Here is a 14,057-nt window from a genome sequence, read left to right on the forward strand (position 1 = left end):
CACCCATTACCCTTGTAAAAAGCACATTTTCACCTTCTGTGCTTCACAGTGCAAACTGACAGTTGCCTAGTCAGTAGCTAAATAGCTTTTCCCTGGGAACAAGGTGTTCAGCAAAGGCTTCCTCCACCACAGGGAGTGCAGGAGTCCACTGTCCGTGTCCACCGTCCTGTCCCTCTTCATTAGGCAAGCCAAGCAGTGCTCTGCCTGCAAATCCTACTGCAAACCTTCCTGGCCAAGCCCTTACTGCCTGTGTGATGCCTCATGATGCAATGGAAAAAATGTCCCTCTGGGAGTTTTGGCTACTGAGACACAGTGCTCCAGAGTGGGAAGGTGGGAAGAGCAGTGTTTATCTGGGTGCCCCAGTGCTGCATTTTCCTCTCCTACCTCCCAGTTCTCAATCTGCAGCACCACAAAGAGCAGAGTCACATTTGGGAAAGTCCCTTTGCAAGAGCTCCTGCTTATGACCCAAATTCTCAGTCCCCGTTAGTTGACACTGGAGTTGTTGTTGCTAGAAAAAGAAATCTTCAGTGCTTGCCTCTCAGAGCTGTAGCCATCCATCCAAGAAAATCACAACAAAGCCACTTTCACATTTTCTGTGGATTTTTTCCTGATTATCAGAATTTAGTCTCCTCCACAATGCTCTGTTCGACATTTCCAAAATGGTATTAATAACCATGTGGTGAGAAATGTGGGATCTGCTGAACTTGTTGCTGGATGTGGGGCAATTATGCTTTCCCATCTCCCACCAGATATGCCACCTTCTGCAGAAATAGGGATTTCTACAATGTGTAAGATCTTGACAGGACACAAAGGGGACTGTGAAACATGCTCTCTTCCCCTGTATGAAATTCAGCCCAAACCCTCCTGCCCCACTGTCAAAGAGAACCAACGTGCGCTGCCACCCACACTTAAATCAGACAAAATAGGCAGTCTCAGGAACATGGGCTTTTAGTCTCCTGCCAGTCTCACCAAGGTAGCTGCCTACAAGAGCCTGGATAAAACCAGGGCATTGTGAAACTGAGAGTCAAATCAAAGCCCTGATCTTTAAGGGGCCATGGCCAGTGGAGACACACCCCTTGCTGCTGCTGGGTGTGCATGCACCTGTGTTGGTTGGTTCACTGTGTCTCCTTCTTTTCTTTTACTAACCCTGTGTTTCAGTGATTTGCCAGCCCACAAAAAACCAACAAACAAACAAACAAAACAAAACAAAACAAAACAAAACAAAACAACACAAAAACCCAAAACCAAATAATAACCAGGTACAAGAGAAAAAAAAATTACTTTTTCTTTCCTCCCCCGATTTCTGGGAAGACTGGTTTACCTAAACAACAGAAATAGTGAAAAACCCCAATCTGGGAAGAAGTGAACAGCTCCATTTTAAGTGCTACCTCTGCCCATGGCCAGCCTGTGATGAGGGTCACTGGGATGATGATGGGAACAGAGACAGTCAAGTCATCCAAGAGGGCTCTTCTGCTTTGGGCTGCTGGGTAGCAGCTATCCTTGGTTGAGGATAGCAGTTCAGTCTTTAGAAAATCTGTAGAAGATTTTGTTCTGATCCTATCAGGCCTCTCATGCCACTGGCTTCCTCCTTTTCTTATGCGACTTGTGATTTTAGGTCTCAGGTTGACGTTTTAAGAGAGAGGGACAAACCAGGTTTTCCTTAAGCCCAGTTTGTTTTAAAGAAATATCCACTAGATGCTCTGAATGATTTGTCACCTTTGGAAAAGCAAACAAAGATGTACTTCTGGGCCAGTTTTCTGTGCTGCCATGGCAACTCTGTTTGCAGGACCCCATTTTAAAGATATACTTAGTATTTCCTTGAGACCTACAAAGTTCTGACAGCCACATAGACATACTTTCAGTGTGCACTTGAAGACAAAAGTTGGAAAATGCCATATGACTCTAAAATTGATTGAATAAAGTGATTTTTAGTGATAGTACTTTTGTGATTTAATGCATAATAGGTGACTGCACTCTAGATCCTATTAGCAGAAGGTACATGGAAAAATGATCAGATATGTTTTAGACCCAGAGGCTGTTTCTCCACTATAATAAAACAGAGCAGAGACCATTACCTGGCTCTGAGGCTAGCAGGCACAGCACAGCTCATATCTGTACTATTAAATTCACTTCCCCCAAAACCGGATCAGCGTCTCCACACTAACTACTGCAAAGGGTGCCAGACACATGCTGACTCCTGACTGTGTTTGGGAGAGTACAAGCAGTACAAGCAGGAAAGGTCCAGGCTGGCCCAATGCTTTGAAGATGCCTGAAGATCATGTGGGCTGTGCATGGAGCTGAGGTGTTACGATCCATACGTGACCTGCTTAATTTAGACGGTGTGGCCACCCTGACTGAACTGGTGTGTCTTTTTGCCCTCCCCTCCAGCCTCCCCTATGGCTGGGCAAAGTTCAGGGCTGCTCATTCATGTGTATGAGCAACGTGGATGCTAAGTGAGACTTTGCTGCGATTTTAATTGACAGTTGATCTTTACCCTTCCATACCAGTATAGTTACATGCTCTGGGCTATGTCTGTGAGAGTGTATTTACCCATGGCAAAAGTCTGGAGTGCATGTTCTGCGGTTCACTTGATGTCACCTTCTCGCTACTGTCATAACACAGGCTGGGTGTCAGGCAACATCGCTCATCCATGAATGTTCACCTCAGGCTGTCTCCGAGTACACTGCGACCTTGCCTTGAATCAGATTACATGACTCAGGGAAACATTTTTGCCTGGGTTCTCCATTATTTTTGTCAGGCTCCAGCTGCAGTCGGGGCAGGACCAAATTCCCTGAAAGGTTTTGAATGAGTCTGTTATTGGGAAGAACTTCCTGGTGTTATAAGTAAAATGAAACAGAGTTGAAATATAGTAATAAAAAATTTATTGAAGATTTATAGAAAAGGCAAATAAGCAAAACAGCATGCTGGGCGGCTGGGGAGTCCCCTGCTCCTCTCACGGCGCGCAAGCGCAGTAAGCAAAACCAGTAACTTTTATTACCTTCTCAGTTCCCCTCCCATAGTCACTTCTTGTTCTTTCATTGGATCTGAGTTGGCAGGTTTGGTTCTGGTTGGCTTTCCCGCAGGCCTGTTTCAGTTGCCAGGTGCTTTCTCTTTTTTTTTTTTTTTTTTTTTTTTTTTTTTTTTTTTTTTTTTTTCAGTCCTTGAGGCCTAGTGTGTTTCTCCAGATGTCCCTCTTGGATACTCTGTATCATTCTCATTCTTCGCTACTTTATGTGTGTGCTCTGAGACAACAAGCTTTTTAGAAAAGTAATATACTGAATACTTATTCAGCAAAGCACAATAATTTGTCTTTTCAGCTTAAGAACTGCAACCTACATGCTTATCAGCTTACAATGCTGATAGATTAATGAACTGTTCTACAATTTACAGTCTTCTAACCAGAACAGAACAGTGGTTATAAAAACATATATATATATATATATATATATATATATATATATATAAGAATATAACATGCACTACAATTTAATGAGTAAACTACTATTACTACTAATTTGATGAGTAATTTTAACTACTACTACTTATTACACTGGGGGTTGGAAAACCTCTCAAGTGCAGACTAGATATGGGCTTTGTGCTGTTGTTTCTGTTACAGTACAGAAACCCACACTATTATTTTCAGTTGTTTCCTTTCCTTTACTTTCCTGCTGGCTTTCAGAGTGGAAATTTGACTGTCTTTTGACACAAAAATAAGAGTTACGGTGTGAAACTGGACAAGACTCTTGGAAGCACAGTACAAGCTCCCCACTGTGAATACCCCAACTGCTCTAAAAACCCTGCTTCCAACAGCATACTTCAGTGAGCATCTTCTGCCAGTGTCTGCAGTTGCAACAGCATCTCTAATAAGCAGTTTCTAAACCCTGCCTTTCATATTTTCATAAGAAAAAAGAAGCAGTTGCCAGTTTATCTAACCTTACCTGGGTCCCTCAATAAAAACCACTTGGGCTTCCTTCTCTGTTGAATGCAGTTTAAGTGTGTGGAAACAGAAGCCAGCGTGCTCATTTCTTCTGTTCAGAGCGAATGAGTAATGTGAGCATATTCAAAATGTTTAGAGGCTTGAGTCAGACCAATGTCAGTGAATATATCCTCCATGCTCAGGTCTCTTTTCATTTCTTTTCTTGAAGTCCTCTTCATGATGACAGGAAGAAGCTGGTGGTGGTCCTATGCTGGGCAGCTGCACCTGTTTTCTCCTGTCACTTGACCCTGGACGCTGCCAAGGGGGCACCCCTCCCATTGCCCCTCACATGGAGCAAGGAAACAAAAAAGCACTTTTCAAGGTCATCTGGATCATGGGCTGGCCCTGACTGCTTATGCCAATCCTACGGCAAGCTGTACCATGCCTATGGTCCTGCTGTCGTGTCAGCCCCAGAAACACAGAAAGAAGTCCAGAAGGGACTGTTAAATCGCCTGAGGATCTCTAAGCATCAAGTTTACACTGTAGCTGGTCACCTGAGCTTTGGGAATCATTACTTGTGTTTAATTCAATTAGTTGTGCCAGACAGATGCCTAGACAGAAAAGGCATGCTTCTCCGATCAGCTCCCACCCTGAGATCCAGCAGGGGCACCACAGAGAAAAAGGTACAGAGGTACTGCAAAGATGCAACTCATAGTGTGAGGATGAAGTGTCCATCTGAAGTAATGCACCACGCTATGGGAGTACATATTGTTCTCCAGAGATAGAAAGAGTTTCTAGTTGACATGTAGCTGTCCCCACTGAAGGACATCTAGGGGGATCTCACCCCAAAAAAGGCAAAGAACTGCCACTGCCTTGCATATACTGTGTTATAGTTCATCTTCTGTTAAATATAAGAATTTTTCTGGCTTGAGATGTCCATCGCTGGGGCTTCTTATCCCTGCTTTGTTAAAGGGTCTTTTGAGATGACCTGTTAGTCTTATGTGAAAAAATCCAATCTTTTTCCCTTAAAAGTAATCTTTCCCTTTTCATGCAGGAAGGTGCCCACAGAAGTGGGATGTTGCCATCACTGAAGCCAGTTTATACCTTTGGTTAGACAGGCTCTGAGGCAGGAGCGCAGCCTTGGGCTGTCTGGATGGGATCCCAGATGAACTGGATTCCCCAGGAAATGTCAGGGTTGCTGCTGGTTTCTGAACTCCTGTGTGAAAGCAAACACATATATGACTGAAATAAAAAAAACAAGCCACTGCTGTAATTTTTTTCCTCTGATATTAAACAAGCATTTAACTTAAAAAAAAAAAAATCCGACAGATGGCAGGGCTGTACCTAATGCAAGACTGAGCACTTCTCCAGTGAATTTAAGGTGGTCTGCAAGAGATTTTAAAAGACAAGGTTTGAGGGATAGATGCATTATTGAGGATATATAAAAGAAAACCCTAGCATTTTTCTTGCTTTAAATTACACTGGAAAAGTTTTCTTCCCTTTTCCTAAAACTTCTTAGCTTTGCAGTGCAGGGTCATACCTGGGTTATCCAGAGGCCTCCTGGGTGTGTGCCCAGGTACCTCCAGGATTTCCTCCCTCTGGTAACTGGTCAGCAAGCCAAGTCGTTAGGTGCAGTGCCTGCCCGCTTCAGCCCTATCTGAGATCTCTGAGATCAGAGCAGTGATGAGGGAACACCAACCCCACGGATGGTCTGGCTCCAGCAGCACTAAACCTTCTGTTTCTCTCCCCTTTGCCATTTGAATTTCCCTGGTTTTGCTTTCTGCCACTGCATTGTCCCTCCAGGAGTCAGCGCCATGTCTCCCACCACATGGGGAGACAGACTTTCAATGCAGAAAAAAAAAAAGTAAGGCGACATCTCAGAGGACCTACTTTCGCAGAAGCAATATGGAGAGTTTTGTAGCTCTCAATAGGTCATGACTCATTTATAGAAAATGCAAATAAAATAATCCTTTATGTAAAACAGTACTGAGAACCATGGATTTCAGACACATTATTCACTTGTTTATGTTTGATCTCTCCGGTGGGCTTTTCTGGATAGGAAATGAATAAGTCAGGCACAATCATTCACTAGGAGATTTCTGCCATAATCCCTTCCTGTTTTTTTTCCTTCCCCCACTTCCACCCACATGGCAAATGAGGTTTGGGCAACCCACCTGCCAACTCCTGTCTGCCATCTCTTCTCCTTCAGCGTGGTGGTGATGGTCAACCATCACCACTTATTTGGACAAAAGCATTGGGATGAAGTAAGTGGACACAGTTGTGCAACAGAGGTGGTTGTTTTCTTTTACCCTAATGATTTACAGGGAATTCTGTTGAAGGCATACAGAAGGAAAGGTAACTGTGCGACTGAATTGTTGAGGTGGTCAAACCAACACAACTCAGATACATTTTCTTTCACGATAGGCAAGCTTGCAAGTCCTCTGGAGAGTCTGAGCTGAAGTGAGGTTTTGATTGGTTTTGATGGGGTTTTGTAGGTTTTGATGCTTTTTATAGAGATGAAAATGAAAAGGAACCAAATGTGAATGTTTAAACTGAGTTTCCCATAGGTTTTTCACTCTTTCATACAAATACACTGAGGTGAGATTCTTAAGTAAAAACATAAGGAGATTTCACACTATTCTCCACACTCTTACAATAAAGAGGAAAATGGATTTGTTTCTCTCTTGGATACCTGAAAGACATAGCCTGAGGACTGGGGCAAGAACTCTCTTATGTCCTTTCCAAAATCTTCCCTTACAAGGGCCTGAACATGGTCTGTTACCATCTTTGTGAACCCTGGACCTTACCCAGATCTAATGTGCTCACCAGCACTTGCTCTTTGGACTCTCCACCACCAGTCCCCCAGCTCATGCTTTTTTAAATGGACCTATCCAATGAAGGAATAAATCCTTTCAGCCCTGAAACTTGGAGCAGCTTCCTTGTATGCAGGAGGAGGGATGTGGAAGTGACCTTCTTCATACCTGAGGGGACAGAAGTGGAGATGACTGTACTAGCAGGAAGGAGGGGAGCAGGCACAGCCTTCCTTCCCCTCTTCGGGGCTTTTTCACTTCCTGAGACACTTGCCATGAAAAATGAGCACCAGATCAAGCCTGTTCCATACAATTTATGTGTGTCTCTCTCTCTGGGCAGCGAGCATCATATAATTTTTCTGTAGACCGAAGGCATGAATTTATCTTTCAGATGACTTTGTGCCAAAATAAATCTGGAGATAGCAATGTGAACGCACCGGTATTTATGTGGGATTTTTTTCTTTAAAGGTTAATAAAGTATGTACTGGAAATAAAATAAACTAAAAAAAATACCTAATGGGTGGTTTAGGGAAAAATGCAACTCTTTTTCTATGTCTCTCCCATGTCTTACCCTCAAGGAAGGTTTAGGTAGGACATTGGCTGGGACCTTATTTTCATTTCCATTGGGAATGTTTTTTATCTGGCACACAAGCTACATGTGTAAATAGCCCAGGAGTTTGGGAAGCTGCTTTACCATTTCCTCCTATAACTAACAGTGGAAACCCTTTGAGAACTGTATGAGCCTCAGTGGACATTCACATGTCTCCTGACATGGGGGTTGGCTGCTCTGCTCAAATATTTATCCTGACAGCGCTTCTCCCTGAGGAGCAGCTTGCTGCCTGCTCTACAAAGCAGGCCAGCTGCAGGGGAGAAAGGCTGGAGCTGCCAGTGTTGAGGTGCCCAAAGAACTGGGCTATGAGGAGAAAATCTGCTTTACAGATAGGGTTTGGGCTGATCTGAGTTTATTCTTCTACAGTGAATTCAGCATCATACTAAAAAAAGGCAGAGCCATTGCACTGTATACAGAATTGGCCAATTCCAGCATATAATAGGTTAGCTCAGCACAGTTGCACTTCTTTGCCTTGCTTGGTGGGTTCTCAATTTGTCTTCATTTTTATTCCTGTCTCTACCTTCACTTTGGCTTTTTTTTTTGGATTAATTGCATAGAGCCTGCCCCACACAGCTAGGCAGAGCACAGACTGGTCCAGTGTGTATAGATATTTTTAAATGATCTGTCAACCAAAACCATGAAAACTCAGGCTCTCTTTGATGACAAATATTCAACTTACACAATTCTGAGAATTCCTTGTTGCGCATGGTTGACAGTCACAGAAAGATGAAACACTTCAGAACTGTGTCCTTAGGAATACAGACTTTATGGCATCTCTTCTGTGTTTACGGCCTGTTAGAAGAAAATAGGATATAGACAACTATCTGCATAAATGGGAAATTTATTTGAAAAAAGTTTTGAAAATGGGATCTATAATTTTAAAGCTGCATGTAATTAACTTCCTAAATCAGGTAGCCTGTTACAGCTCAGAGAAGCTTTTTACAATAATTTGTAAGTAGACAACAGTTGAAATAGAAACAGTAGCATAGTGTGGGGAACGTATTGTAGCTGCCCTTGTACAAAGCATTTCTATCCCTCCAACAGTGACCTCAGTGTTGCACGTGGCCTTGCTGAAGTGGCTATGCAGGACAAGATGAATTTTTGTCCCACTGGAAGACCCCTGCCAGCTTAGGAGAAGTTCCTTACTCAGCTCATTGAGAAACGTGCTGTTGTTGTTGGTGCCCCAGGAGAGATATGGGGCATTTTTGAGTGCAACTTGTGTCTCAAATTCAATTTGATGAGGAGCAGTGAAGAGACACAGCCAGTAGGTTTGACTGACTGAAACAGAGGAGTATCTGTAACATCCATGCACAAAGAGCTACAAAACAGGCCACTATGCTAAAACTTTCCTGCCAAAAGGTGACCCCTCAAATTTGGTGTGTGTCTGGGACTGACATCCAGGTATTAGGAATGACCAAACACAACCCTGGCTTTCATGGATTTCATCTCAATAACTCCACCAAGCCCAGTAGGGAGTATTGAAAATCCTGGCTCCTACAAATATAAATAATGAATACCTCTGGCATTTTGTCTAAGACTTTGCATCCAGTCAGAATGCATGACTATGTTCATTTATGGGTTTATATTTCATACTTTTCCATCTCTTAAGCCAATGGCTTTGCATGGCATATTTCACAGACAGGAAGATGATTTTTTGGCACCAAAGAAATGTGTGCAGCATGTAGAGGTCACTGAATATACAACTAAATTACATTTCCATTCAGGGTGGTATTAGAATGGCACCAGATAGCAGAGCAGGTTTAGTTCAGGAAATGAATGATACTTTATGTAATCAAATCTGCGAGGGAGATTTGGTAAGAAGGATGCATACCGACAAACTACTGCTGAGTCTGGACATGGCATTAAAAACATTAATTTTTAAGTTGTGGGGGATCACTCAAGATCTTCAGGAGAGGAAAAGGGCATATAACCTCCATTTATTTAAATCAGAGCCAATACTAGCAGAGACACTGACCCTAATACTCAGTCAAAGCATCAGGGCACTATTTATGCGTAGGAGTTAGAGCTACTTATTACACATGCAGAGGTCAGTACTGCAGGTACTGCAAGGTCCAGAGAGTCTTATTTAATGTATTTGTTAGGGAAAGGCAGTGAAGGCATGTTTTCACTTTGGAGACCTGAGTGGTCTCCAAAGAGACCAGCAGGGGCTCTGCTCCTAGCAGGAGGCCCTTTTTGAGCTGAAGTACACTGGTTACTTTGCACACACATAAACAACCATCTAGCCACCTAAAATCACATTTTAATGTGTTCTATCACCAGAATGTCTTCCTCAGGGAGGACCATTACTCCCACTCCTTCCAAACCCAAATTTTCTGTCAATCAGCTTAATTGTACTCAAACCTCAGTTTCAAAGCCTCACTCTCTAAAACTAAAGATAATCATGTTATCTGGGTAATTCCAACATATATACACCATATAAAAGCAAAGGGTAGTCCTACAGAAACATTTGTCTCCTGTTTCCCAAGACTGGGGACCATTATCCACATCAGATCAGTGTTTGCCAGCTCACACAGAGGATTCCCAGTCCTACACTGGCCACTTTTTATTTCTGCAATGTAAAGAGGAACAGCACAAATGAATGCTGTGTGCTCCTCTTGCAGTCGCAGGAGGAGGAGAATGGATGTGCTAGTCTTCTGACCTTCCTCACTTCTTCCAGACTGGAGAGGGAAAGACATATCTTTGAGGTTGCAGGAGAAAACTGTACCTGGAACATCCTCAGACAGCTGGCATTGCTCTGAAAGGCTGTCAGGAGAGGTTTGGCAGCCTCTACCCTTGGAGGTTTTCTGGATCCAAATAGATAGAGCCCTGAGTAACCCAGTCTGATCTCAGAGCTGACCCTACTTGGGCAGGGATTGGCCAAGATACCCCCTGGGTCTCTTCCAGCCTCAATTATCTTCTGATTCTATGAAAAAAACTCTGTTTCGATAGTATACAGAAGAGATGTTTGAGAAACCCGGGTCTACATTCATAAGATTTTAAAGGGAAACTCAAGGAAGACTTGAGTCAGACCCAGTCTGCACTGCCACACATGTAGAGTAACATCACTGAAATTAACTGATCTGCAGCATCCACTTGTCCCCTAGGTACTGCCTGGACCTTATTTTGAATTACGTGACAAAGTGGTTGTGCCAAAGAAAAGCAGATTTTCAGTGGTTTACAGCTGAATCCTCAAGAGTTTGGAAGGGCAGTTCAGGGTGCATTTGTAACTGCATGCAGAGAGCACGTGGTGCTTCAAGTCCGGGAGCAAACCAGAATTTTTTTGTTCTGGATTTGGTTCCATACTCCCACTACTGTCTCTGTCCACACATGGCTGCTGTGTGAGTGTGGTCTTTGGTAGCCTCCCCTAGAAATGCCTTGGCTTCAGAGGAGGTGCCTAATCAAGGACAAATGCAAAGGAGAGGAGAAGCAGGGCACCACCAACACCAGAGGTGCAGGGCTGGAGCATTTATGTTGTCCTGCAGACTCTCACCTTTTAGCCTAAAAATCAAGCACATCACCTTGACAGTATTAGGGGGGAGGAAATTTGGAGATTTGAACAATATTGTCTTTAAGTGGTGGCACGGCAGTAAGACAAGGTGCATACTTCAGGGAAAAGTACATTATAGTTTGGGCTTGCCTGGTAGGATTCTATGGAAAGAAGCAGGGAAGAACATGCAGTAGCATTATAACACACTATAGTATATCTTTCTCTATTTAGAAAGCATGTTCTGGCTGTTAATTTTTATGCTATGATTTGGTAGGCACAATTCATCAGAAATTTCGAGAAACTCTGCTTTCTCTGTCTCAAAAAAAATGCATGTATTTGGGCCTCTGCCCTTCAGATTTCAGAAATTCTTGTAATACAGATTTAAAGACAATAATAACACTACATTTCCAGCAGCAAGATTTCAAGAATCAGATGTCACCCCACCCGACCTCAATTAAGTCTGGCTGAATCAGCTGGATGGGATCAAGCAGGGTGTGAAAATCTGTATTCTAGCTCTGGGCAGAGAAAAGAAGACCAGTTGGAAATTTCAGTGTGAAGCTGGTTCTGTATGAAGTGGAGAATTTCAAGTGTGAATGCGTGTATGTGTTCGTGCATGTGCTGGGGAAAGTAGGGTTGGCAAGGGAGACAGAGGAGAGCTTTGTGTTCAGTGCTTCCTCTGACACAGCTCAGCCTGTTCCCTATCTCTCAGTTTCACTTCTGAATGTGCAGGAACATGCGGTGGCTCCTTGTTCCCACCATCTTCATCATCCCTTGTACGCAACAGGTAAGTTCATTAAAAAGAAGAAAAAGATTTCTCCTTCTTCACCTTGTTCTGGTTAAAAGTTTTTATTTGCTTAATAACAAATTAAATTTCAGAGAAGCAAATTCCTCATAAAGAATAAGCAGCCATTCCCTACGCTCCTGGGTAAATATCATTTGCATCTTATTTACTGCATCAGTCCTGATTTTGGTAATTTTTTCTCTCTGTACATTAATATGATTTAGTGGGAAAAGAAGTGTTAGGGAAGCTTAAATTGCCAGTGATCTTGCTTTTTTATATAAAAAAATATAAGCACAAATGAATATCTGATGCAGTAAGGAAGTAAACATCTATGTTGATATTTCTTATATGCTCATATTTTATATATCTATGTATATATGTGTGTGCAAGTATGTATATATACACACACAGTGGTCTGACTTCAGGCTAGTCTTACAAAGAGAAAGGCACCTGGGCTGTGTTATGCTTTGTCTCTTATGAGAAAATTTTAAGTGATAGCTTTTTGTAAAGGTGTTTGCTTCAAAGGCCAATTTCATTATTTATTTACTCACTCAATTTTGAAAATTTGTCCTTTAGGATCAAGATGAGTGTCAAATGGAGAATTTTCAAATGATTGTCTCCCTCCGTTAACTTTCTGCATATTTAGAGCCAGACCTAGAAAGCCGAACATTAGCGATAAATACACTGCCTACTTCTGCTATTTGCTTATTTATGCCATAATGACCTTATTCAATCTTTGACACATAAGAAAACAAACAACACATGAAGGGTTCCTACACAATGGTCTCATTTTCTGATCTGCCCATAGGATCAGGAAAAGTATGCAGGGGGCTTCTGTGATGTGAATAGCTTTGGTATAGAAACTCAGGGAAGCACAAACTAGAAAAATATTTGACTGTAAACTTTACAAGCAAACTTTACATTTTCATTGTAACTTAATAGATATTTGAAGATTTTTCAGATAAACCAAGGTTCTCAGTAATTCCACAGTTAAAACTGTCGGATATTTGCCTGATGGTGTTTTTTTCTTACTGGGGAACTTCGTAGTCTCACACCTTTCAGTTGACATCTTACCTTAAAAAAGGAGAGAAAAATCACTTAGGTAGAATTCTGTAGGTTTAAAGCATGCTTTAATTTGTAATACAAATTAAACATATTGGCTGAAACACAGATTACTTCCTGCTACACATACGCATTTTGAAATGTGGTATCTGATTCAAGCCACATAACCTCATATAGCTGGCATGTGGCCAGATTCTAATAATAATAATACTGATCTGCTTAAAAAGAAGAAAACAACAAGGAAGTGTTTCCTAAACTGACCATACAGTCTTGAATACTGCTAAATGTATAGGAACACCTGTGTGTCTTGTTTCCATAACGATCCTTCAAGAAGCTTTACATTTCAATGCACATGTTCATCAAATCAAAATTATGATTTATAGGAAATGCTTAGCTGCCTAGAAAAAAGTACATTTAAGTTAGTTGCTTATATATTACTGCTGCATTTAGGTAAAAAGGGTTAGGAGAAATCCTTTTGCAAAATTACACATTTATTAAACTGTCTTCTTCATGCTGCATGGAATGCCACACGACATTCTTTAATAATAATTTCCCATAAGAATTGCATGTGTAAATTAATATCTATCTTAAAAATCATTCAGCCAAAGGAACTTGAAAGCTACTACTTTGGAGCTTCATTAGTAACTGCGGATTAAGATATCGTAAGTATAGCTGTAAATGACCATGAAAAATGGAAATTAGTGGTAGAAAAAAGGCTTTTAAAAGGTCATTTACTGTTACACGCAATTAGGCTGGCTCAATTATGGTGTGAGAGCTTCCATGGGCTATGGCATACGAAATGCTGAATTCTGCAGCGATTTCCAGTTTGAAAGCTGAGCAGAAAGGAAACACAGCTGAATGACCCCTTCTTGAGCTTTCCCTCAGTATCTCTGCTGTAGGTGATTTCTATATCAGTAGAGCCCTGCAGTTTTGAGGAACAGAAATAGATGAGTTGGGCTCCATGTGCCCAGAAAAAAATATAGGCTACGTATTTTATTTTTTTTCTGCAAGCTTGATGGTGATATTGGCACCTGATGAGGGGCTGGATCTTGTCTTGCTCTTTTGCTCTTTGGGCAGTCAGAGCTGCTTCATGAGAGCTCACAGGCCTTACGTTGTATAGTGGCCAAGTGCTGTGTGTGTCTCCACTTAACTATGGAACCAGTCATCTGTGGAGAATAAATATAGCACGATCTGCATTTCTGCTGAAATCAGCAGCATGAAAAGATCTAATGCTAAGATCTAAACTGTTATGTTTTAGATGTAGTTCTTAAAAAATGCAGATAGAATGTAGTTGTCTCAAATAGATCCTCTGTGCTGACTTAACCTCCCCCCATGCCTCAGAAAAATAAACCCATCAAGAATTACTTAGGTCTTCCTTTACTTAAAAAAAA

The 14,057-nt window shown here is 41.9% G+C and overlaps 2 protein-coding genes across 4 annotated transcripts in view; one reads left to right on the top strand and one right to left on the bottom strand.

The window, feature by feature from the left end:
• Positions 1-11,520: 11,520 nt before the first annotated feature.
• The window catches only part of CCN6 (cellular communication network factor 6), a 7,593-nt gene continuing 5,056 nt past the window's right edge, over positions 11,521-14,057 (top strand). The window contains exon 1 of the mRNA XM_027893053.1: positions 11,521-11,607. Coding sequence (XP_027748854.1) covers positions 11,545-11,607 — 63 coding nt within the window. The 5' untranslated portion in view covers positions 11,521-11,544. The remainder of the gene's footprint in view (positions 11,608-14,057) is intronic.
• TUBE1 (tubulin epsilon 1) overlaps positions 12,876-14,057 on the bottom strand; it is a 21,264-nt gene continuing 20,082 nt past the window's right edge. For all 3 annotated transcript variants that reach the window (XM_027893051.1, XM_027893049.1, XM_027893046.1), the window contains one exon: positions 12,876-13,832. In XM_027893051.1, the coding sequence (XP_027748852.1) occupies positions 13,813-13,832 (20 nt within the window). In that variant the 3' untranslated portion in view covers positions 12,876-13,812. The remainder of the gene's footprint in view (positions 13,833-14,057) is intronic.

This window comes from Empidonax traillii, unplaced genomic scaffold, assembly GCF_003031625.1.
Source record: "Empidonax traillii isolate 1590-97213 ecotype Southwest subspecies unplaced genomic scaffold, ASM303162v1 scaffold377:size560545, whole genome shotgun sequence".
Lineage (NCBI taxonomy): Eukaryota > Metazoa > Chordata > Aves > Passeriformes > Tyrannidae > Empidonax > Empidonax traillii.